General features: G+C 44.1%; 3 protein-coding genes across 4 annotated transcripts in view; 2 read left to right on the top strand and 1 right to left on the bottom strand.

The window, feature by feature from the left end:
* The window catches only part of pla1a (phospholipase A1 member A), a 32003-nt gene extending 30077 nt beyond the window's left edge, over window positions 1-1926 (top strand). The window contains exon 11 of the mRNA XM_067993023.1: window positions 1403-1926. Within this exon, the coding sequence (XP_067849124.1) occupies window positions 1403-1481 (79 nt within the window). The 3' untranslated portion in view covers window positions 1482-1926. The remainder of the gene's footprint in view (window positions 1-1402) is intronic.
* Window positions 1-25289, top strand: part of fstl1b (follistatin-like 1b) — a 587712-nt gene that overhangs the window by 446195 nt on the left and 116228 nt on the right. The window lies entirely within an intron of this gene.
* LOC137327333 (uncharacterized) overlaps window positions 1-25289 on the bottom strand; it is a 69632-nt gene that overhangs the window by 26471 nt on the left and 17872 nt on the right. For both annotated transcript variants that reach the window (XM_067993021.1, XM_067993022.1), the window contains exon 3: window positions 11880-11977. Coding sequence is in view for 1 of the 2 variants with exons in the window: in XM_067993022.1 (XP_067849123.1) it covers window positions 11880-11894 (15 nt within the window). In the remaining variant the exon portion in view is untranslated. The remainder of the gene's footprint in view (window positions 1-11879; window positions 11978-25289) is intronic.

Genomic DNA, 25289 nt, shown 5'->3' with positions numbered 1-25289 from the left:
GTGGCACTTACTCACCAATAACCTGCTCACTGATGCTCAGTTTGGGTTCCGCTAGGACCAATCGGCTCCAGACCTCATTACAGCCTTGGTCCAAACATGGACAAAAGAGCTGAATTCCAGAGATGAGGTGAGAGTGACTGCCCTTGACATCAAGGCAGCATTTGACCGAGTGTGGCACCAAGGAGCCCTAGTAAAATTGATGTCAATGGGAATCAGGGGGAAAACTCTCCAGTGGCTGGAGTCATACCTAGCACAAAGGAAGATGGTAGTGGTTGTTGGAGGCCAATCATCTCAGCCCCAGGACATTGCTGCAGGAGTTCCTCAGGGCAGTGTCCTAGGCCCAACCATCTTCAGCTGTTTCATCAATGACCTTCCCTCCATCATAAGGTCAGAAATGGGGATGTTCGCTGATGATTGCACAGTGTTCGGTTCCATTCGCAACCCCTCAAATAATGAAGCAGTCCGAGCCCGCATGCAGCAAGACCTGGACAACATCCAGGCTTGGGCTCATAAGTGGCAAGTAACATTTGCGCCAGACAAGTGCCAGGCAATAACCATCTCCAACAAGAGAGAGTCTAACCACCTCCTCTTGACATTCAAAAGCATTACCATCGCCGAATCCCCCAACATCAACATCCTGGGGGTCACCATCGACCAGAAACTTAACTGGACCAGCCATATAAATACTGTGGCTACAAGAGCAGGTCAGAGGCTGGGTATTCTGCGGCGAGTGACTCACCTCCTGACTCCCCAAAGCCTTTCCACCATCTGCAAGGCACGAGTCAGGATTGTGATGGAATACTGTCCACTTGCCTGGATGAGTGTAGCTCCAACAACACTCAAGAAGCTCGACACCATCCAGGACAAAGCAGCCCGCTTGATTGGCACCCCATCCACCACCCTAAACATTCACTGCCTTCACCACTGGTGCACCATGGCTGCAGTGTGTACCATCCACAGGATGCACTGCAGCAACTCGCCAAGGCTTCTTCGACAGCACCTCCCAAACCCCCGACCTCTACCACCTAGCAGGACGAGAGCAGCAGGCGCATGGGAACCACACCACCTGCACGTTCCCCTCCAAGTCACACACCATCCCGACTTGGAAATATATCGCCGTTCCTTCATCATCGCTGGGTCAAAATCCTGGAACTCCCTACCTAACAGCACTGTGGGAGAACCTTCACCACACGGACTGCAGCGGTTCAAGAAGGCGGCTCACCACCACTTTCTCAAGGGCAATAAATGCTGGTCTTGCCAGCGACGCCCACATCCCATGAACGAATAAATAAAGAGCAACTTTTGTTATGTTGTGGTGATACTGTGAACAGCTATGAACTTATAGTGAACAATATTATCCAAGTTGTTACCCACTCGAACGATAATTTTCTTTCCTTTTTAGTGCGAGGCCACCCCGCTGTATCAATGATATAGTCATAGATAACAGCTTATTTTACCACCAGTTTGGTGACTGTCTGTGAAAGCAGAGTGAGTGTCTCTACATCCGTTGCTTCAAGAACAAAGCTACCAGACAAGATTTTTGTTACCAAAAGACGACAGTATGTTTAAATACTCCAAATGTTCCTTTCTAGGGAAAAAAAAACATAATCCAACATCTTTTACTGTGAAAGCTTATTGGTAGATTATGAACAAGGAAGAATCCTGAATTTGTTCAGTTACAATGAATGTGAAAGTTTGTTAGAATTTGTTATAAAATAAAGTAATAATATGGACCATATTTCTTAAGCAAGTTTCAGCTAGCAGATTCAGGTAACCAACTGTAGTGGACATACTATTAGAATACGCTGACAAGAGGACATACATGTATACAGTTTTAGTGTAGCTTCACCGTTGTACATGTTTTAAAATCAAGCTTTTCAATCTGTGAATTAAGATTATCGTTAATCTTCATTTATCTAATTTTCCCTCCAATTTCTCCTCAAATTACCTCCACCCATCTATTCTCCACACAATCATGAGGATTGGACACTCCAACCAATTGACCTTTCCAAGGATATCACTTCCTGATTGATCTCTGAGGGGCCATAGAGTGACATCTTTGGAGGAGTTGATTGGCTTGAGTGCGTGAGAAATATAAACTGAACATCTTTTTACCAGCTCCTTCCCTTCCCCTTGGCCTGGCCAAGAATGGCAAAGGTTGGCATTTTAGGGGAATCTTAAGTATCGATATCAGTCAAGATCGTGACTTGACTCAATCTTGCAGCCACTTATCTAGTGCTGTAGCTTGTAGTTACTGCATCAATAAATCATTTTAATACAAATTATGAATTTTAAAATATATTCGGCAAATATTATATACAGTGCAAGGTAAACCAGTCTATACTCCAACATGGAGCAATTAAGGTTCTTCATTACACTAGAACATTCTTAGATGTGATCCACAAAAGAACAGAGGTCCAGTAGAGTCATTAAATCTGCATATCTTGTGCAATATGCTCAATAACATGTTTGTTTTTAATCATTAATCCTCTAAACCAATAACTGTGTATGATTTAACCCTGGATGTTATAAAAAAAAGAGGTATACGAATGTGTAGGCAGTCTGGAGCTGGTGGTGTGGATTTATTACTGAAGAACACCTCTTTATATATTTCCTAACTGTTTGCTCATAATAAACTCAAATTTGGTCCTTAGCTTTATTTAATCTTCAACTCAGTTTGCAACTTTACCACATCTATTTCCACCAGAGTGTGATGTTGCATTTGTTAACACCTTATGTTATGCAAATATATGCAATGTAACATCTGTAGATTTGAATAATTGTTACTAACGTCAGAACCAAAAAGAAAAATCTGTAAATGCTAAAAATTTGAAATAAAAGCAGAAAATGTTGGAAATGCACAGCTGGTCCATCAACATCTGAAAAGAGAACAGATTAAGATTTTGAGTGAAGACCCTTCATCAGAACTGGAAAAGGAAGACAAGTGTTCCCTTTAATAGGTCTTACCAAAAGAAAGATGGGAGGCAAGAACAAGAAATACCTCGTGAATCTCAATTTCATCCTGGACTGTCTGTGGCCTTTAGGTCTGAACATGTGACTTTAGCAACTTCATACCTTCACAGAATTCTTGTGTGCACACTCCATTGTGGTGTGAGTTTAAGGTGCATGTGCCCCAATTCACTGATGTGGCAGTAGAAAAATTACAGCAGCAAATGCACCAGAGTAGGGAATTCCGCTTTCCTGCAGTCATTAGGTGGCAGGAAGAGGGGCTCAGGCTGCCTGGCTGGAGGTTGCGATGCATATGAATATCGACCGCACTATTTAGCAGACCTGGCCTCAGCGCTGTAAAAAGTTTGATGACTTCCCAAACATGCTAAGGTAGAAAAGCCTACCATAACTTTGAATGCTATGTATTGAGTATGCTTGGCATGTATAGCGTTATCCCACTCATGCCTTCTTACAGTACTTGTAAGCTTCCCATGATTGCCCGTTATAAAGCAGGGTACACTTCAAGGCAGCTCCGTTTCCCATTAAGTGCTCCTTCTGGGCCTGAAATTATGCTCCCAGCACAGAGGAATTTTGCGCTGCATACCTTGCACCAGCAAGCACAGTAAAAGGTCCCCAGGATATTTAGCAAAGTCCCCTCATTAGCATATTGGTGCTCCATTCCCAGCACACTTTGCATAAGACAGCATAGAGATCTGGGGTTGGGGTGGGGGTGGGGGGGGGCAGGGTGGGGGGGTGGGGGTGGAGTGTGGGAGGGGTGACGATTTCCAACACAGTGCCTTAAAAGTGCAGGTGCAACACTTTAAAGTTGTAGTTGCACTTCCTGTTGGGCAGGAAAAGGGTGTTTTGGAGAATGGCATTGCAGCAAGTGTTGGAAAATGGTTATGAAGACAGACAATTCCAGGATTACTGCCTTTAGTGAGATGCAGGCAATAAGGCATACTGGGGAAGAAATTGATAGTTGTTGCTCCAGATTTCTGGATGCAAAATCAGGGCTGGGTGAACACATTTTGGGCGGCAGTATTCCATGCCCCACCTCTCCCTCCGCCTTCCTGCAAGGGTGAACTGGCTGAGTGCCCAGGTGTGGAAATACAAATAAAAAAGAAAGATTTGAAAAATTGGGGCTATTTTTCTGAGAATGATTTGACAGAGGGGTTTGAAATTATGAAGGGATGTGACAGAATAGATAGAAACTAAACTGGATGGAAGATCTAGGGGTAACTTTTTTTACATAAAGGATTGTGAGGCAGTGGAATACAGTATCAGATTACGGATTGAAGCAGAATAGATCAGATATGTGGTTGAAGGAAAGGGGGATAAAAGATACGGAAACAAATCTGGCCAACCATGGGCATGGGCTAAATGAAGAAACAAGTACTTGTGGCATGAAGATGAGAAAATGGCTTAATTTCTATTGCATTACATTGAAGCTTCTTGCACCGTTTGTTTTCACCAACAGAAATTTGCCATATTCACCTTGTGGGTGGAGATTCGGCAAAGCAGACCTTCGCCCACATTTCCACTCCCCAACGTCCCAGTTGCACATGTTTAAGAGGCATTAACGGGACTAAAATTGTGGACTAGGTGTTTCTGCCATTTTCTTGTTTGTTCTCCCATTCACATTTCACTTTCCCTTTGTCTTTCTAACAGCTTTTCACATCCTGACTGCGATGGCAATAAATCATATGTACTTTTCACCTCCTTTTAGCCTTTTAAAAAAGCTACTGAAACTATGAACTTTTTTACCCTTGTATTCAGCATATTTGACTTGTGGCCTGTTGTTCTCTCCTCCCATCTTTAGGTCAGTCCTATCTCAGTTCTGATGAAAGGAATGTTACATAAGAACATAAGAAATAAGAGCAGGGGTAGGCCATCCGGCCCCTCGAGCTTCCTCCGCCATTCAACAAGATCATGGGTGATCTTCTACCTCAACGCCATTTTGCTGCACCATCCCCATATCCCTTGATGCCTTTAATATATAAAAATCTATCGATCACTGTTTTGAATGTACTCAATGACTGAGCCTCCTCAGCCCTCTGGGGTAGAGAATTCCAAAGATTCACCACCCTCTGAGTGAAGAAATTTCTCCTCATCTCATTCCTAAATGGCCTACCCTTTATTCTGAGACTGTGACCCCTGGTTCTAGATTCCCCAGCCAGGGGAAACATCCTCCTTGCATCTACCCTGTCGAGCCCTGTAAGAATTTTGTACGTTTCAATGAGATCACCTCTCATTCGTCTAAACTCTAGAGCATACAGGCCTAGTCTACACAGTCTCTCCTCATACAACAATCTCGCCATCCCAGGAATCAGTCTGGTGAACCTTCGTTGCACTTCTTCTATGGCAAGTCTATCCTTTCTTAGGTAAGGAGATCAAAATTATACAGAATACTCCAGGTGTGGGCTCACCAAGGCCCTATATAATTGCAGCAAGAAATCTTTACTCCTGTACTCAAATCCTCTTGTAATAAAGGCCAACATAGCATTTGCCTTCCTAATTGCTTGCTGCACCTGCATGTTAGCTTTCAGTGACTCATGTACAAGAACACCCAGGTCCCTTTGAACATCAACATTTCCCAATATCATACCATTTAAAAAAATACTCTGCATTTCTGTTTTTCCTACCAAAGTTGATAACATCACATTTTTCCACATTATATTCCATCTGCCATGTTCTTGCCCACTCACTTAGCCTATCTATATCCCCTTGAAGCCTCTTTGCATCCTCCTCACAACTCACATTCCCACCCAGATTTGTGTCATCAGCAAACTTGGAAATATTACATTTGGTCCCCTCATCCAAATCATTGATATAGATTGTGAATAGCTGGGGCCCAAGCACCGATCCCTGCAGTACCCCACTAGTCACAGTCTGCCAACTTGAAAATGACCCATTTATTCCTACTCTCAGTATTCTGTCTGTTAACCAATTCTCAATCGTGCCAGTATATTACTCCCAATTCCATGTGCTCTAACTTTGTTCACCAACCTCCTGTGTGGGACCTTATCGAAAGCCTTCTGAAAATCCAAATACACCACATCCACTGGTTCCCCCTTATCTATTCTACCAGTTACATCCTCAAAGAACTGTAACTATCTTTACTTTCAGTTAAATAAATCATACCTCTTCATGGTGCAAAAGATCCATACTGAGATGCATTTATTTTATTTTTTGTGATATTTAAAATGGTAGGTAAATTTGACTGTAAAATAAAGAGCTAATTCCACAATATCATATTCCCAGTAGGGAGCAGCTCTTGCAGGGAGAACAGGTCACAGAATCAGGTTTACAATGTTATACCCCTACTTCTTACCCATGTTCCCTTCAAGCAAGGCTTCCCTGCTGAGAGCGCTGAGTTAACCCTTGCATTTTTACCAAAATCACAGTTATTCCTACAAGTGCCAGTAGGTGGCACTAAGTAACAGTTGTTTGATATTGCAATAGCAAGCTGGTTTTGGTTTTCAGTAATGAAAGACAGAAAGACTTGCATTTATATAGTGCTTTTCACAACCTCAGGATGTCCCAAAGCACTTTACAGCCAATGAAGTACTTTTTGAAGTGTAGTCACTGCTGTAATGTAGGAAACACAACAGCCAATTTGCACACAGTAAGGTCCTACAAACAGCAATGTGATAAATGACCAGATCATCTGTTTAAGGAAGATATCACTTATCACCACAGAATAAGAGAAATTGGCCCTGAAAATCCACAGCCCTTCTGATATTACTTTGGCAGGAATCCACCAGAAGGGCTGCAAATTAGGCCAGGACTCAGAAATGCTCAACCCAGCCTTAAAGCAGAGTTCCAAGTTGGTCTGTTGGGAGCGGAGCTAAAGTCTGCCCCAAAAATGAACAATCAGCGTAAGAGGAGGTGGGACTGGGGACATTTCTGGCCTTGGTGGTCACAGAATAGGAAAATTCAAGTTTGTAGGGGGATTTAGAATGAAAGCTTTGATTTAAACATGCATATTTGGCAACAATAAGTACTCTTGCAGGGATATTTGGTGAAGGAAAGATGCAAAGTAGTTTCATTGTTTTTAAGTTTATATTTCTTGATATTCTCTGTGAAACATATGTCCTAAACAGATGGACAGTAAAGGTAAAGAACTGCTCCCCCATATTACAATGCAGAGATTTACTCATTTATATAACAATTATATTTATTTATCTATATGTAACTATCTATCTACTTGCCATCAATAAGGAAAACACCATTTATCTATTTTCCAGGAATCAGTTTCTGAGGAGATCACATAAAAATCTTTAAGCGCAGGTATGCACTCCCACACCCAGCAACCCCCAATTTCCTTGTAACCATATAATGTCTGACTCATCATTAACAGCACCACGGGTGATCTGCTAGTCTTTTGAATATATAAATTTTATATTTTTAAATCACTTTCAAAACATGAAACTCCAGAAATTGTGGATTTTTTTTTTGATGGTTTTGGGGTAATACCGGGGGTTGGGTGGGGGGGAGGGGCGGGAGGAGGGGAGGATGGTTGTCACCATAGAAATTTACGGCACAGGAGGCCATTCAGCCCATCATGTCTGTGCCAGCCAAAAAAGAGCTATCCAGCCTAATCCCACTTTTCAGCTCTTGGTCCGTAGCCTTGTAGGTTATGGCACTTCAAGTGCATATCCAAGTACTACGATGAGGGTTTCTGCCTCTACCACTCTTTCAGGCAGTGAGTTCCAGACCCCCCAGCACTCTCTGGATGAAAACATTTCTCCTCAACTCCCCTCTAATCCTTCTACCAATTGCTTTAAATCTATGCCCCTTGGCTATTGATCTCTCTGCCAAGGGAAATAGAGTGGATAGGAAGGACCTATCTAGGCCCCTCATAATTTTATACACCTCAATTAGATCTCCCCTCAGTTTCCTCTGTTCCAAAGAAAATAATCCCAGCCTATCCAATCTTTCCTCATAGCTAAAATTCTCCAGTCCTGGCAACATCCTCGTAAATCTCCTCTGTACCCCCTCTAATGCAATCACATCTTTCCTGTAATGTGGTGACCAGAACTGTACGCAGTGCTCAAGTTATGGCCAAACTAGTGTTTCATACAGTTCTAGCATAACCTCCCTGCTCTTATATTCAGTGCCTCAGCTAATAAAGGAAAGTATCCCGTAAGCCTTCTTAACCACCTTATCTACCTGTCCTGCTACCTACAGGGATCTGTAGACATGCACTCCAAGGTCTCTCTGTTCCTCTACACTTCTCAGTATCCTACTATTTATTGTGTATTCCCTTGCCTTGTTTGCCCTCCCCAAATGTATTACTTCACACTTCTCCGGATTGAATTCCATTTGCCACTTTTCTGCCCACCTGACCAGTCCATTGATATCTTCCTGCAGTCTACAGCTTTCTTCCTCACTATCAACCACATGGCCAATTTTTGTATCATCTGCAAACTTCTTAATCATGCCCCCTGCAATTCAGTCTAAACCATTGATATATACCACAAAAACCAAGGGACTTAGCACTAAGACCTGTGGAACCCCACTGGAAATAGCCTTCCAGTCACAAAAACACCCATCGACCATTACCCTTTGCTTCCTGCCACTGAGCCAATTTTGGACACTAACCCTTGAATCCCATGGGCTTTTACATTTCTGATCAGTCTGCCATGTGGGACTTTGTCAAAAGCTTGCTAAAATCCATATAGACTACATCAATCACGCTACCCTCAGTGACCCTCCTTGTTACCGCCTCAAAAAATTCAATCAAGTTAGTCAGACAAGACCTTCCTTTAACAAATCTCTGCTGACTGTCCTGGATTAATCTGTGCCTTTCTAAATGACAATTAATACTGTCCCTCAGAATTTTTTCCAATAATTTGCTCACCACCGAGGTTAGGCTGACTGGCCTGTAATTACTTGGTCTCTTTCTCCCTTTTTAAACAACGGTACAACATTGGCAGTCCTCCAGCACCACGCATGTAGTCAGAGAGGATTAGAAAATGATAGTCAGAGCCTCCACTATTTCCTCCCTTGCTTCTCTTAACAGCCTGAGATACATTTCATCCAGGCCTGGCGATATATCTATTTTCAAAGATGCTAAACTCCTTAATATTTCCTCTCTATGTTTATCCCATCCAATATTTCACATTCCTCCTCCTTAACTACAAAGTCTGCATCATCCCCCTCTTTTGTGAAGACAGACGCAAAGTATTCATTAAGAACCATCCCCACGTCTTCCGCCTCCACACACAGGTTACCTTTTTGGTCTCCAATAGGCCCTACTCTTTCCTTAGTTATTCTCTTGCTCTTTATGTATTTATAAAACATCTTTGGGTTTTCCTTGATTTTACTTGCCAATATTTTTTCATGCCCTCTCTTTGCTTTCCCTAATTTCCTTTTTACTTTCACCCCTGCACTTTCTATACTCCTCTAGGCTTTCTGCAGAATTGAACTCTCAGTATCTGACATAAGCTTCCTTTTTTTGCCTTATCCTACCCTCTGTGCTCCTTGACATCCAGCGGGCTCTAGATTTGGGAGTCCCACCCTTTTTCTTTGTGGGAACATATTTGCTATGAACCCTCACCATCTTCTCCTTGAATGCCTTCCACTGCTCTGAAACTGATTTACCTTCAAGTAGCTGTTTCCAGTCCACTTTTGCTAAATCACTTCTCAGCTTAGTAAAATTGACCTTTCCCCAATTGAAAACTTTTACTCCTGGTTCATCTTTGTCCTTTTCCATAACTACGCTAAATCTAACTGAATTATGATCACTATCACTAAAATGCTCTCCCACTGATATTCCTCCCACCTGCCCAGCTTCATTCCCTAAAACTAAGTCTAGAACTGCCCCCTCTCTTGATAGGCTTGCTACAAAATGGCCAAAAAAGTTCTACTGAATGCATTTTAAGAATTCTGCGCCCTCTATGCCTTTTGCATTGATTCTATCCCAGTTAATATTCGGGTAGTTGAAATCATCTACTATTACTGCCCTATTGTCTTTGCACTTCAGAAATTTGCCAACATATTTGCTCTTCTATCTCCCTCTGTCAGAAAACAGGATTCTTGCCCTATAAGCATACCCAGCAAATTGTGCTCGGGAGTCCATGGGTACTTCTTCTGCATGCCCCACTTACAATGTGGAAGCACTTTGTGTGTATGTTCGTGGACATTTCCGACTTACCCCAGGAATTTTGCCAGAAACATGCTGATGACACATAGATTGGTGGCATTGTAAGCAGTGTAGATGAAAACATAAAATTACAAAGGGATATTGATAGATTAGGTGAATGGGCAAAACTGTGGCAGATGGAATTCAATGTAGACAAATGTGAGGTCATCCACTTTGGATCAAAAAAGGATAGAACAGGATACTTTCTAAATGGTAAAAAGTTAAAAACAGTGGATGTCCAAAGGGACCTAGGGGTTCAGGTACGTAGATCATTGAAGTGTCATGAACAGGTGCAGAAAATAATCAATAAGGCTAATGGAATGCTGGCCTTTATATCTAGAGGACTGGAGTACAAGGGGGCAGAAGTTATGCTGCAGCTATAAAAAACCCTGGTTAGACCACACCTGGAGTACTATGAGCAGTTCTGGGCACCGCACCTTCGGAAGGACATATTGGCCTTGGAGGGAGTGCAGCGTAGGTTTACTAGAATGATACCCGGACTTCAAGGGTTAAGTTACGAGGAGAGATTACACAAATTGGGGTTGTATTCTCTAGAGTTTCGAAGGTTAAGGGGTGATCTGATCGAAGTTTATAAGATATTAAGGGGAACGGATAGGGTGGATAGAGAGAAACTATTTCCACTGGTTGGGGATTCTAGGAGTAGGGGGCACAGTCTAAAAATTAGAGCCAGACCTTTCAGGAGTGAGATTAGAAAACATTTCTACACACAAAGGGTGGTAGAAGTTTGGAACTCTCTTCCGCAAACGGCAATTGATACTAGCTCAATTGCTAAATTTAAATGTGAGATGGATAGCTTTTTGGCAACCAAAGGTATTAAGGGATATGGGCCAAAGGCAGGTATATGGAGCTAGATCACAGATCAGCCATGATCTTATCAAATGTCGGAGCAGGCACGAGGGGCTGAATGGCCTACTCATGTTCCTATGATAGGTTTGTTGGGACCTATATCTGCTGGGAGTATGTATAGGACACATTCTAGGCCTAGTGAAGACCCTACCAGTGAACAGTCTGCAGTACTCAATTCCAGAGGGATCAGCTACCATTGCAGAGTGGCTTTGCCATTCTGGCAAGAGATTTAAAAAAAATTCTTCTGACCTTTGCCTTCCGATCCCATTAGTTCCCCTGTTGGAGCGGCGCTCTGCCACTCCAAGATCCTACTGCCTGCCTGTTGCACAGCTATAACTGCAGGCACCCACCCCTCTTATTTAAATGGCTTCATCCCCTGGGATTTGGAACGGGGTCACCGGCAGGTCAAAGTGGCAGGATCAAGGGCACCAAAGAATTTGTACCCTTAAATTAAAAAAAAACATTGCATCCATACTCATGAAATTAAACAGCAGCTGAAGTAAACAGTACAAATCTAACCATTTATAAAACTTTTCTTTCTATTTCCTATCCTCTAAAAGTTCAAAAGAACGAGATAGATGTAATTACATTGCTTTGATTCTAAGTTAAAAAGGAACCCTGGTTTACTTATCCATGCTTTTTAATCATTGTAAATGTAAATATATGGACATTTAAATGAGTGGTTCACTAGAATAGTCCAAAACATTTGTAATAGAATGGTAATTCTCTTCGCGTTTCGACAGAGAAGCTGAGTTGTCATTATGGCTCTGTTTACTGAAGAGATTGATGTAATGGTGACAACATCTCTTCCTTAAATTCCAAAATATGAATCAAACCTCTGGACAACCCAAAGGCAATATACACGCTGCAAAAAATACATTTCTAGTTTCGAAAAACAGTGTCCCTTTCTGCTTACCTTCACAGACTGCATTTAGGAACCAGTACAAATCTTCTGGTCATCCCTTCCAACATCTCCTACACTTTCAAAATCAAAATACTGCGGAGGCTGGAAATCTGAAATAAAATCAGAAAACAGGTCGATGACCTTTCGTCAGAACTGACCTGAAACGTTAACTCTGTTTCTTTCTCTACATATGCTGCCTAACTTGCTGAGTATTTCCAGCATTTTCTGTTTTTATCGCCTACTCTTTATTGTGATCATCATGCCAGTTTACACATAACACAAAGAATAATAGATGATGAGGGACCCTGATAATTCCATCATCGGTGACCATTAGACCCTTGTGATGTCACTGTGGTACTATTTGCAACTGCAATTAATATTCTATGTACCCACTCTCCCTATGAGTTATCGACTGCATTTTTCATTTCAGAATCATAGTTACTATGGACTATATTTTCCACCCTTCATTCGTTTTAGTGAAAAAAATTAGTGTGTTGTAATCTCATTAGAAAGGCACAATTGGATAGTCCACCATTGTATAGTACTGCTCCATAGCCTCACCCCTCCCCATCTCTAACCTCCCACAGTCCTACAACCCCTCCCCTGGAGCTCTCTGTTCATTTGACTCCTGCCTCGTGAACTCCCTCCCCATTAACCCCACCATTCGATGCTAAACCTTTGGCCACTTAGGTCCCACTCTCTGGAAATGTTTCCCTAATCCATTCCACCTCACCACCTCCCTCTCCTCTTTAAAATCCACCTCTTTCATTAATCTTTGGAATACACCACATATTTCTCTTTCTTCGGCTCAGCATCTGCTTTTCTCACAACTCTGATGTCTCTAGGGCCATTTTTCTGCATTAAAAGGCACAATGTAAATGTGAGTTGTTACTGCCTAAAAATGAATTAATGAACATTAGCATAATGTGGAGCTGGGGTGGGGGGCAGGGGGAGAAAGAGAGTGGATGAGTGGGCGGAGAAAGGTGAATTTTACTTGTTTCAGTCATTAATGCTAGAAAATCCCTTTGATTGAAATTTAAACCAATTACTTTATTTCACTGAAGCTCCCATCTCCATTCCTCAAGATCGATGTGCTGAGTTCATTTCAGATCACTTCCTAATGTCATGCCTATGACCTTATTGTAATTCAAGTGGTTGCCTGGCCAGTGGGGGAAGGAACGCTGATATATTGGAGGAGGCACAAGAGAACGTTTATCCCGAACAGTCTTTGAAAGAGAGACAGATGTCCCTGTGACTCTTACTTTCGCTATGTAACTTGGTCACAGTGTGTGAATGTCATTAAGAATTATTATTACAACGACAACAACTTGCATTTATGTAGCACCTCAAGGGAGCGATTATCAAACAAAATTCAACACCGAGCCACATAAGCAGATATTAGGAGAGCCGAAAGGTAGGTTTTAAGGAGCGTTTTAAAGGGAGAGAGTGAGGTAAAAAGACAGAGAGGTTTAGGGAGGAAATTCCAGAGGTGAGGTGAGGTGAGAGTGACTGCCCTCAACATCAAAGCAGCATTTGACCGAGTGTGGCATCAAGGAGCCCTAGTAAAATTGAAATCAATGAGAGTCAGGGAGAAAACTCTCCAGTGGCTGGAGTCATAACTAGCACAAAGGAAGGTGGTAGTGGTTGTTGGAGGTCAATCATCTCAGCCGCAGGACATTGTTTCAGGAATTCCTCAGGGCAGTGTCCTACGCCCAACCATCTTCAGCTGCTTCATCAATGATCTTCCCTCCTTCATAAGGTCAGAAGTGGGGATGTTCACTGATGATTGCGCAATGTTCAGTTCCATTCGCAACCCCTCAGACAATAAAGCAGTCCGTGCCCGCATGCAGCAAGACTTGGACAATATTCAGGCTTGCGCTCATATGTGGCAAGTAACATTCGCACCAGACAAGTGTCAAGCAATGTCCATCTACATCAAGAGAAAGTGTAACCACCTCCCATTGACATTCAACGGCATTACCATTGCCGAATCCCCCACCATCAACATCCTGGAGGTCACCATTGACGAGAAACTTAACTGGACCAGCCACATAAATACTGTGGCTACAACAGCAGGTCAGAGGCTGGGTATTCTGCGGCGAGTGACTCACCTCCTGACTCCCCAAAGCCTTTCCACCATCTACAAGGCACAAGTCAGGAGTGTGATGGAATACTCTCCACTTGCCTGGATGAGTGCAGCTCCAACAACACAAGAAGCTCAACACCATCCAGGACAAAGCAGCCCGCTTGATTGGCACCCCATCCACCACCTTAAACATTCACTCCCTCCACCACTGGCGCACCGTGGCTGCAGTGTGTACCATCCACAGGATGCACTGCAGCAACTCGCCAAGGCTTCTTCGACAGCACCTCCCAAACCCGCGACCTCTACCACCTAGAAGGACAAGGGCAGCAGGCACATGGGAACACCACCACCTGCACGTTCCCCTCCAAGTCACACACCATTCTGACTTGGAAATATATCGCCATTCTTTTATCGTCGCTGGGTCAAAATCCTGGAACTCCCTACCTAACAGCACTGTGGGAGAACTTTCACCACATGGACTGCAGCGGTTCAAAAAGGCGGCTCACCATCACCTTCTCAAGGGCAATTAGGGATGGGCAATAAATGGTGGCCTTGCCAGCGACACCCATATCCCATGAATGAATTTTTTAAAAATTCAGAGCTGAGGGCCTAGGCAGCTGAAGGCACGGCCGCCAATGGTGGAACAATTAAAAGCGGGGATGAGCAAGAGGCAAGAATTGGAGGGTTGGAGGAGGTTACGGATATAGGGAGGGGCAAGGCCATGGAGGGATTTGAAAACAAGGATGAGACTTTTAAAATTGCGTTCCCGGACTGGGAGCCAATGTAGGTCAGCAAGCATATGGGTGATGGATGAACGTGACTTGCTGCAAGTTAAGATATGGGCAGCAGAGTTTTGGATGAGCTCAAGTTTATGGAGGGTGGAAGATGGGAGGCCAGCCAAGAGAGCATTGGAATTACCCCTTTTGACCATGTGCCAAATTTAAACAGCATAAAAAAATCTCCAACCTGGTCTCTTACTGAAATTATCACAGATTTTTTTACTCATCCATAGCCTATAATGTGTAAATATCGATTTGCAGCAGATAACAAGTAATTGCAAATGAAACGCATTAGCTTATTTGAAAGCTACGTAGGTCATCAATTTAAAATAATCAAAGAGTGAGCAGAGAGGTTAGGAGAAATTTCTTTATACAGAAGGTTGTAGGAGCATGGAATGCTTTGCTACAGGGAGTTGATGGAGCGGAGACCACTGCTTCTTTTAAGAGAAAAATGGAAAAATATTTGAAGCAGAGGAAGATACAAGGATGTGGGGAGTGAACAGGCCAGTGGAATTAGTTTTAGATTGCTCTAGCAAAGAGCCAGCACAGACACAATTGGGGCCGATTTTCGGATGGCGGAACGGGTGCGTTGGGGGCAGGGGGCTCGTAAAATGGTGGAATCCCGGAGCAGGTTCAGAGCCTAGCTCCAACCCGCTGACCTCCGGGTTCCCCGGTGATGCGTTCGGGTGCACACACATCTCCTGAATGCGGGACGCCCACCGGCAATTAAAGCCGGCGGGATGATCATTTACATAGTTAGTTAGATAGTTGAGGTACTTGACAGACCTCAGTGAGTGGAGATCTTGTCAGGGGTGCAATTTTGAAGGATCCTCAGCGTGTTTCCCGTGCTGTGGGAAACACTCCCTGTTGTGGCAGAAGTGTTTCAGCCAGCAACCAGTGGGAGATGCAAATATGATTATTTGACAGGTGGGGGGAAAACCTCATTTATTGCAGCAGTCACTTCAGACAAAGTTTTGGCTGCAACACCTGTGTATTTCCACTCAAAATTTTTAATTTATACCCTAAACTCTGCTGTGCAAACACATTTACCTACTTTTCAGACCCCCTCAAACTCACTCCGTCAGGATGGGGGGCACCATGCCTGCATTCATCACTTCATCCGAGGATGAGCAACATCACCAGCCTCGCCAGGCATGCCGTCCACCTCCGCCACATGGAGCTCCACAACACAATGCTGCGCCACAGGCACCTGCACAAGAGCAGAGGGCAACAACAGAGAGAGCGATGTTGCAGGAGGCACTACCCTCGCAACAGGGTCTACAGACCGAGGCTCAGCTTCCTGGACCTCTCTGAGGAACAGTGCATATGGACGCTCAGACTCAGTCGCCAGGTAGTCACGGACATCTGCAGCCTCCTTCATGCCGAGCTACTCCCGGCTGGCCCGAGCAGCATCTCCTTACACGTCGCTGTCAAAGTCACCACTACACTCAGCTTCTTCGCCTCCGGATCGTTCCAGGGTGCCACCGGGGACATCGCCGGGGTCTCTCAATTGTCTGCACACAAGTGCATAAGGCAGGTCACCGACGGCTTGTTTCGCAGGGCCTCGCACTACGTCAACTTCTCCATGGATGACCTCAACCAGACGGAGAGAGCAGTGGGATTCCACGCTGTTGCTGGCTTCCCACGGGTGCAGGGTGTAATCAATTGCACCCATATAGCAATACGAGCACCTCCAAACGAGCCAGGACTGTTCATCAACAGGAAGGGCTATCACTCCATCAACACTCAGCTCATCTGTGACCACCGCAAGAGATTCCTTCATGTGTGCGCCAGATACCCTGGCAGCTGCCACGATTCCTTCATCCTCCGGGAGTCCAACATCCTGGCCCTCTTCCACGCACCGAACACCCACAGGGGCTGGCTCCTCGGGGACAAGGGATACCCCCTGCACACGTGGCTCATGACACCTCTGAGGAACCCCACCACCAAGCAACAGCGTTGATATAACGACAGCCACATCGCTACCAGGTCTACAATTGAGCATGCTATAGGGCTGCTCAAGATGCGCTTCAGGTGCCTTGGTCATTCTGGGGGAGCGCTTCAATATGCACCAGACAGAGTGGGACGCATTATAGTCGTCTGTTGTGCCCTGCACAACATGGCACAACAGAGAGGGGTGCCGCTGGAGGAGGCCCCATCCAAATCTGCCACCCACATTAACGAGGAGGACGAGGACTAGGACGAGGAGGAGCAACCCATGGGCAGAACAGCGGCTCACCTGGTTGCTCGTGAGGCAAGGGGGTCACGGAGATGTGAATGGTTCTCCTAACAGACAGTGTGAAGAGTCCACTCCTCACCACCGGGGCAGCGGCCACACCAGCGCCCCCCTCTGCCCCCTGCACAAAATAGTCCTGCAACTACACATATACCCATTGTAGAGTGACCCAATGGGTGGCATCAAGTGTGGGCATTCATGGTGAACCTCATGAAAGGGTCTTATTACACAAGCCAGTCAAGAATGGCCAAGACGTGGCAGTACTGGTGACAATAATAATATTTAATGTGCGATTAACAAAAAACAAATATAAATAAAAAACATGACAAACTGTCAAACACCCTTGCATCCCCTTTGTGCTCACAAAACCTTCGCCCTTCGCTTATGACTAATCCTACGTGGTGCATCCCCTATGGCTGCAGCAGAGGTAGTGGCAGGTTGCTCTTGTTCATGCCTTGACCGATTAGATGCTTTGGGCCTACACCCTCTGGGTTTCGGTGCCCGTGAGGGCCCCTCCAAAGACTGCTCCACTTGCACCTGTGCAGGGGCAGATGTGGCCACCTGGAGAAGAGGCAGCATTGCGGGTACTGGTTGAGAGGGGGGCAACAGGTGAGATGTGGGGGCGCTTTGAGTGGTGTCCCCACTTCCATGTCCCCTTTTGGCATCTTCCTTCCCCTGAGCCAGGCCCACACCACTCCTACCACTCAGCTGGATGACAGTTTGGAGGACATGTGTGAAGCCTTGTAAGTCCAGTGCCAGAGTATCTGCCTGCCTGTTTAAGGCGGCAGTTCACCCTGAGTCCAAACGGCCATTGTCAGGGCCTCAATGGACTCATTGGTGAGCCATGCTTGAAGCTCCATGGAGGCTAGCCTTCCCTCCATTGCAGACATTCCCGCACTTACCCACGACACTATCTCAGAGATGCCCTCCTGTACCTGTGCCACCATTCCACTCATGCAGGAGTTGGACTCCTCCATCCTCTGCGCGATTGTGCAGAGTGCGCGTGGCACCTCTTCCAGCACCTCGCAAATGTGTTGCTGCCTCTCGATCATTCTCCTTTTCATGGATGGCCCCCAGGGTTCAGCATCTGTGTTCAGCCGAGCAGAGCCTGGAGAAGAGTGCTCCCACCAATGTGGACTCTCCACAGCTGCCCCTGCCACCAGTGTCTGCTCGTGCTCACGTGTGTGGTGACTCACCATGTGCGACCTCAACTAACTGAGGACGGGGACCCACCGAGGTGCGTGTATCTGCGCTGGTGGATGGCTCACTCAGATGTGACGGTGCCCCCTCAGAGGCAGGCAGGTCCTCTGAGGAATTGCCCTCCACCGTCACGGCAGTTGGTGAAGGCCCTGTAAGAGAACAGAAGACAATATTAAGTATGATGACAGATGTTGAGGTGGTGAAGATGGCAAGGCATGTTAATATCAATTACTATTGTGAGTGCTGAATGTTAAAGTTCTGTCACCAGTCGTTTGTCGGGTGCCAGTCTCGGCGTCCCCGACGTGCAGGCACTCGAGGGTGCGGCTCAGTTCCAGAGCTTCCTGCTCCACGTCTGTGACGACGACTAGATGTTGCGGCCCCCCTCCGGTCCTCACCCTCTCCCATGATTCTGGGCTCTCTTCTCCTATAAGGGGAGAAAGTAGAGAGGCGTGAGTGAGTGATGGCGATGTGGCCAACCGCTGAATGCATTGGTTTGGGTGCGGCTGACCATGAAAGAGATGTATCAGAGGGCGAGTATGAGGCAGAGCCATGACATTGTATGAGGATTGGGTTGAGTGGTAGTGGTGGGATGAGTACTGGGGAGGTGAAGTAGTGAGTATGCGCAGGTAAGTTGAGGATGAGGTTTGAGTGGGTGTGACGAGTGATGTGAGAGTAGTGTTGGCAGTGCAGAATGAGTTGTGGGGTGGGGGCAGTGATGTGGAAGACGGAATGTAGGAGAACGAGCAAGTGTACTCACTTTGGCTGACCTAGTTAGGTCATTGAAGCGCTCGCTGCACTGTATCCAGGTGCGGGAGACATTGCTGCTGCTGATGACCTCCTCTGCCACCTCGAGCCAGGCCTTCTTGGTGGCAGAGGCAGGCCACTTCCTCCCGTCCGCCGGATAGAATATATCCCGCCTCCTCCTAACCCCATCCAGTAGCACCTGGAGTGAGGCATCACTAAATCTAGGAGCAGCCTTTCCCCTGGGCTGTTCCATTCTTAATTTTGGGTGTTTGCTCCAGGAACAGCATTGGAGGACTGCCCCTTTAAATAGAGCTCCTCCAGCTGACAGCCTGTGATGCGGGTGCGCAGTCCGCCCACTGCGCAGGTTTACGACAGGAAACCAGGAAGCCACGTTAAGTGGCTCCAATTTACCCACGGTCGCATGGGGAACGGACGGATTTTACTGGGCTGGATACCCATGCGCCAAGTCGCCACCCGCCCCCCTCTGCCCCGGCTGCCATCCCACCTCCCTGGTAATATCGGGGCCAATGGGCCAAATGGCCTCCTTCTGTATTGTAAACTTCTATGGTTCTACTTTATCACAATACCTATGTTATTTTGGCATAAAATGTTTGTTGATTTAATTGCCTTCAATGTGTCTAAAATGCTGGCGATCTTATTCTAGTGGTATCAGTTTCATGCAATGCAGTCACTCTACAGGGAATTAAAGGCCATTTTTTCCCAGCAGTACCCAGGAATAGAATTTGCTCTGTCTTTACAGTAACTGTCTCCAATTTAGTTAACTTCCACAGTAGACATTTGTTCCAAAATATATACAAAAGGACAATCAAGCCCTACAACGCATTCAAAATCAAATAAATTGACATTCTGGTAACACAATGTTGTTCCAATGCACTGTGTTACAGATTGGTGGAATCCACATCATTCTCCTTGTACTTACCTTTGCTGTTCGATGTTATTATTTCGAACCTCTGTTTAATATTTAAATCCCAAATTCTGACCATCGGCAGCCAATCTGCTCACTCTCTGCTCTTGATCTGGGTTACAATTTCGGTCCCTAGCAGTAAATTAAACCATTTTTTTTTGGTCTTCAGTGGATCCTCGGGATGAAGGCCCACTGGCTGCTGTGTTTGGACAGCCTCTCAGGCCACAGCAGCGGTTGGAGTTCAATTCAAAGTCAATGGAAAAGACAGTTGGGCAGGGTGTAAAACAGACTGCCAATTTGCTATTGCCCCCGTTTTGCGCTACTGCTGAAGCCCAATTTCAATCCCACTGATTTTAATATTAATATTAAATAAGCACACATGAGAAATTAGATGCTCGGTGCAGAACAAAAGAGAAGCCTTGAATAACATTGTTACTCTGTTTTTTTTTAAGACAAAAAAAGGTTACATTCTTTCTCATGCTATGCTACATTACAAAATTCACAGTACAGGCAAATATATCTAATAGTCTCAAATATTTCAGTACAATGAAGCAATAATATTCTTTGGCAGAGTCAAAGTCCAACCTTTTTTCAAAAAGAATTTCTCGCTGGAATTCTGATGTGCTTAAGTCGGGAGTGGATACATTTTTTATTTTATGTCACCTGGCATGACCGGCAGCAAGCCCCCCGCTCATTGTTGGAGGAGAAAACTTGGGTGCTAACTACAAAAGGGCTGATGTGTGCCCCCCCCCCACCCCCCGCCAGGAGATGAATGTTATACTGGCACTGGATGTGAAGCAAACTTCGCCGTCCCTCAGCTTTGTTTCAGTTCTGGGAGCAAAATTACATTTGTATTGTCACAACAATTTGAATGTTTTGGTCCTGGATTGTTACTTTTGTTTAATCTTTCTTTCTTCTTTCCTCTTGGGTTTCTTTTATCTTATTATGCGCTTCACGCTTTCTTGTTTGTTGTAAATATAGCAGCACTAATATTTATAATACCCAATTCTCCTTTCTTTTCTTGTATGCTGCTTTGTATTAATGAAAGTCTGACCCAAATATTTTTCAACGGAATCTCGATTCTTATTTGCCTATACTACTGGCTTAACTCTCTTATTGTTGAATATCTGCTACAATTTTCAAGGTTTTACGTGATCTACACAGAAAAATATCAAACAAGCAGCAGCTGAAATCCAATTTGTTCTGCTGATATAAGTGGCTCTATCTTACAAGTATAAGCTGGAAATCTGTTACCAATAGAGTACTTTTCAATTTATTAAATATATCAACAGTTTACGTTAAAGTTATGCTGTCTTAATTAAATTATTTTGCTGAATCATGAGTCTTTTCCATCAATGAAAGAACATGAGAAATAGGAGCAGGAGTAGTCCATACGGCCCCTTGAGACCATTCCGCCATTCAACAAGAGCATGGATGATCTTCGACCTCAACTCCACTTTCTCACCTGATTCCCATATGCCTTGATTCCCTTAGAGTCGAAAAATCTATCAATCTAGGTCTTTAATATACTCAATGACTGTGCATCCACAGCCCTTTGGGGTGGAGAATTCCAAAGATTCACCACCCTCTGAGTGAAGAAATTTCTCCTCATCTCAGTCCTAAATGGCCGATCCCTTATCCTGAGACTATGCCCCCTAGGTCTAGACTCTCCAGTCAAGGGAAACAGCCACTTAGCAACTTCCCTGTCGGGCCCCCTCAGAATCTTATATGTTTCAATGAGATCACCTGTCATTCTTCTAAACTCCAGAGAGTATAGGCCCATTCCTCAATCTCTCCTCATAGTACAACCCTCTCATCCCAGGAATCAATCTAGTGAACCTTTGGTGCACTGCCTCTAAGGCAAGTATATCCTTCCTTTAGTAAGGAAACCAAAACCGTACACAGTACTCCAGGTGTGGTCTCAACAAAGCCCTGTACAATAGCAGCAAGACTTCCTTACTCTTGTACTCCAACCACCTTGCAATAAAGGCCAACATACCATTTACCTTCCTAATTGCTTGCTGTACCTGCATGCTAACTTTCTGTGTTTCGTGTACAACACCCAAATCCTTCTGAACACCAGCATTTAATAGTTTCTCATCATTTAGAAACATAGAAAATAGGAGCAGTAGGCGGCCATTTGGCCCTTTGAGCCTGCGCCGCTTTTTTTTCATCTTTTAACCTGTTTATTTCAAGAATGCAGTTTAATTTCATTACAAGTCAGAAAGTACTTTAAAAACCACATCACTTATCAAGTAAACCAGCTTATCCCATCTGAATACCAATCCTGAAGCATTCAATTCAAATCATGTGCAAGTACAGCTAGATGTCATTTTACAATCTCAAAAAATATATAAACCTGAACATAACATTTTTGATGTGACTTGAAATGTAAGTATAGCTAAGTCTTTGCACACAATGGAATGAGCAGCTTTGACAGCTGAAGTGAAAAAAATTCAGCAAATCTGCAGTGTAAATATATCTAAATTCTTCTACAAAAATGCAGATTCAACTTCACAAATCAGAAACCAGCTTTTGTACTTGTACAATGCAAGTCAGATGGGTTAATCACCACATGGTGTAATGAAGGCTCACTTGCTAAACCAATTTGATGCTATATTTATGCTGTATTTAAAAAATAATTCTGTTTTTCTATTCTTCCTACCAAAGTGAATAACCTCACATTTCCCCAATTTATACTCCATCTGCCACCTTCTTACCCACTCACTTAACGTGGTCTATATCCCTTTGCAGACTCTTTCTTTCCTCCTCACAGCTTACTTTTCCACCTAGCTTTGTATCGTTAGCAAACTTGGATACATTACACTCAGTCCCTTCATCTAAGTCATTAATATAGATTGTAAATAGGTGGAAAGGGTGACAGGAACTCACTGTACCTGGCATGAGTTACATGTGCCTTAATACTGCAAATTAATTCTGCATGTTTCACATAGAAAGTAAGAAGTGCCGAAAAACAATCCTATATGATGCAATGAAATTAATAACCATACGATTGAATAATGACTTTATTCTAATACCACTGACAGCAAATCAAGCAATAATGATCAATGGTAATGTCACTCCAAAGCAATAAGGATGAATGCTCAGTTTACAATTGACTTGTTCCTCTAATCCTAGATATTCCTTTTATTTAACTTTCTTTATCAGCAGGACATTTTCTTCAGTTGATGTGGATGTTTGAGATGGAAATGGAAACCATCTAGTTAATCACTCCCAAGTCAAGTATAGCCTAATTAGATATGGATCAATCTTAGAGCTAGATATCGAAGAGAAAATCTTACAAAATCGTACTCCCAGCAAGAAGCCTCAGCCATCAGGAGCAAGCATGCATCAGAAACGATGGGATTGCTCCCCACAATTTGCCGATACACAATTCCAATAGGTAAGGCTCCTGCTAGGTACATCCTTTTGTAAAATCCATCCTCTAGTGACTCCTACTCTAACCAAACTCTAAATTCAGAGCATCACTGTGATACTTTCCATTTCCCCAATCAGCAATCCTGTGGTTTCTTTGAATGAGATTGCCAATTAGCTATGAATTAGAGATTGTTTTTGTTGTGGCCTGTACCTGCTAAGACCCTTGCAACTGACAGAAACAACTCTCATCCCATCTGTCTCCTTGCATTTGAACCCAAAAAGCTGAGAAAATAGGGGGAATTGGAGAGAGTGGGGGAAAAATCTGCAAATGCAGCAGGTATGAAATTAAATAAAAACATGCTGGCAAAACACAGGCCAACAGCATGGATACAGCCCCATCCCTCCCCCACTGTGTTCTGACAAAAGGTCTACACCCCAAATGTTAACCCGTCTCCCTTAATCCCCTCTGTATCCTGCAATGGTAACAAACCAGCCAGTGCATTTGGCCACTGAGCAACAGATAGACTCCATAATGATGTATTTCAATGGGATTTACTTCATTGCATCATGTCTTTGTTTACAAATTTAAAAAGGGGTTTCCAAGCACCCTTTTCAGAACACGAAGCACCCAGCAGATAGTCACACAACAGCTGTAACATCTTCGACATGTCCTTTGTAAGAAAATTTCCAGATGGCCAAAACAATTACTGAATGCCAGCCTGCCCACTGCATGAGGCATGACTATCCTAAATGATGCATAAAGGAGCTGCTCAAAAGATAGGTCACCATGGTAATTAGATGGGAAGTTTCTGAAGTAGTAGCTGCTGGCAAATGATCATCAGCAAGTAAGACTCTTGGGTCTCACATGAGCAAAAAGCAATATTTAAAGGTCAAGCCTTTTGGTATGCTGTGTGTAACTTGTTCTGCTGACTTTCAACAAAATCAGAACCAGTTATGCTTGTGATAAAGTAATACAATGTTACAATATTTTCCTTAAAATGTTAAAATCCCTTTGTAAGGATTAAGCAGAACAGAATTTGTAGGGCTGGATTTCCTGTAGCAGATTGCCATCGGAAAAGCAGCAAGTTTAAAAGCTGCACCTTTCAGCACTTTTCCAGAAAATTCTGTCCCACCCCAGACCTGCCCCCAAAAGATCTCCCCAGGAATTTCTGGGCCAATCCTACATATCAAGAGTAAACAGCCATGCAAGTGTAGCCAATGGACTAATTTGTATCGCAACATTTACCTCAATTTGCATACAATAAGGAATTTCCAAGCTTACAGACTTTAATAATAAAAGATTACTGCTTTTAATATTTGGTTCTTTTCTCTCATTGTTCAGAATTTTACTTTCAGGTATTTTTACATTTCCCTTTTTTAAAATCTTTTCACAGCTTTGGTCCATTTTAACAACATTTTCATAAAATATTCTGCTAGATCCCTATGAAAGGGTTTAAACAATTTTATGAAAATACCGTATTGCTTTATCATGAGTACAAAGATGACATCATCCTGCCAGTCCCACCTCTCTCTAAGGTCTGCTCAGAATTTTAAATTGAACAATTGAAGGGAGACCCACATAACCGGGTTCCGTCCCAAATTCCTCCCCACCTGTCCAGGTAATGGCTTTGCATCGCCAGGACCCAGGAAGTTAGGGATTATTATTTACTCTGCGTGAAAGTTCCTGCCTGCAGAGTGGCTACCTGAGGGGCATTCTCACAAAGTTCACAGCTAACGGTAATTTAAAGGGCACCAGCAGTCATTTAACACAACACAGGGGAAGGGATAAGGGATGGGATTTTGAGTTGCAAAATTCCTGCACAATGGAGATTTCTCACCAAATTCACAGATGTTATACTGAAACTTATGCTGGATGAAGTGAGAGAAATTAGGGCTGTCCTCATTGGCATTATTAGGCACCCTTTAGAGATAAGACTGGTGAATAAGCCTGGCAGTAGATAACTCACAGGATAAATGCTATCACCCAGAATTGGGTCCCCTTGATTCTAGAATTTTCCAGTCAGCCTTGTAAAGGGCTAAACCCCCACCCACTCTTTACAAGAACAACTACGTC

This window comes from Heptranchias perlo, chromosome 11 (assembly GCF_035084215.1).
Source record: "Heptranchias perlo isolate sHepPer1 chromosome 11, sHepPer1.hap1, whole genome shotgun sequence".
Classification (NCBI taxonomy): Eukaryota; Metazoa; Chordata; class Chondrichthyes; order Hexanchiformes; family Hexanchidae; genus Heptranchias; species Heptranchias perlo.
The sequence above is the reverse complement of the archived record's forward strand: the minus strand, read 5'-3'. Positions and strand labels throughout refer to the sequence as shown.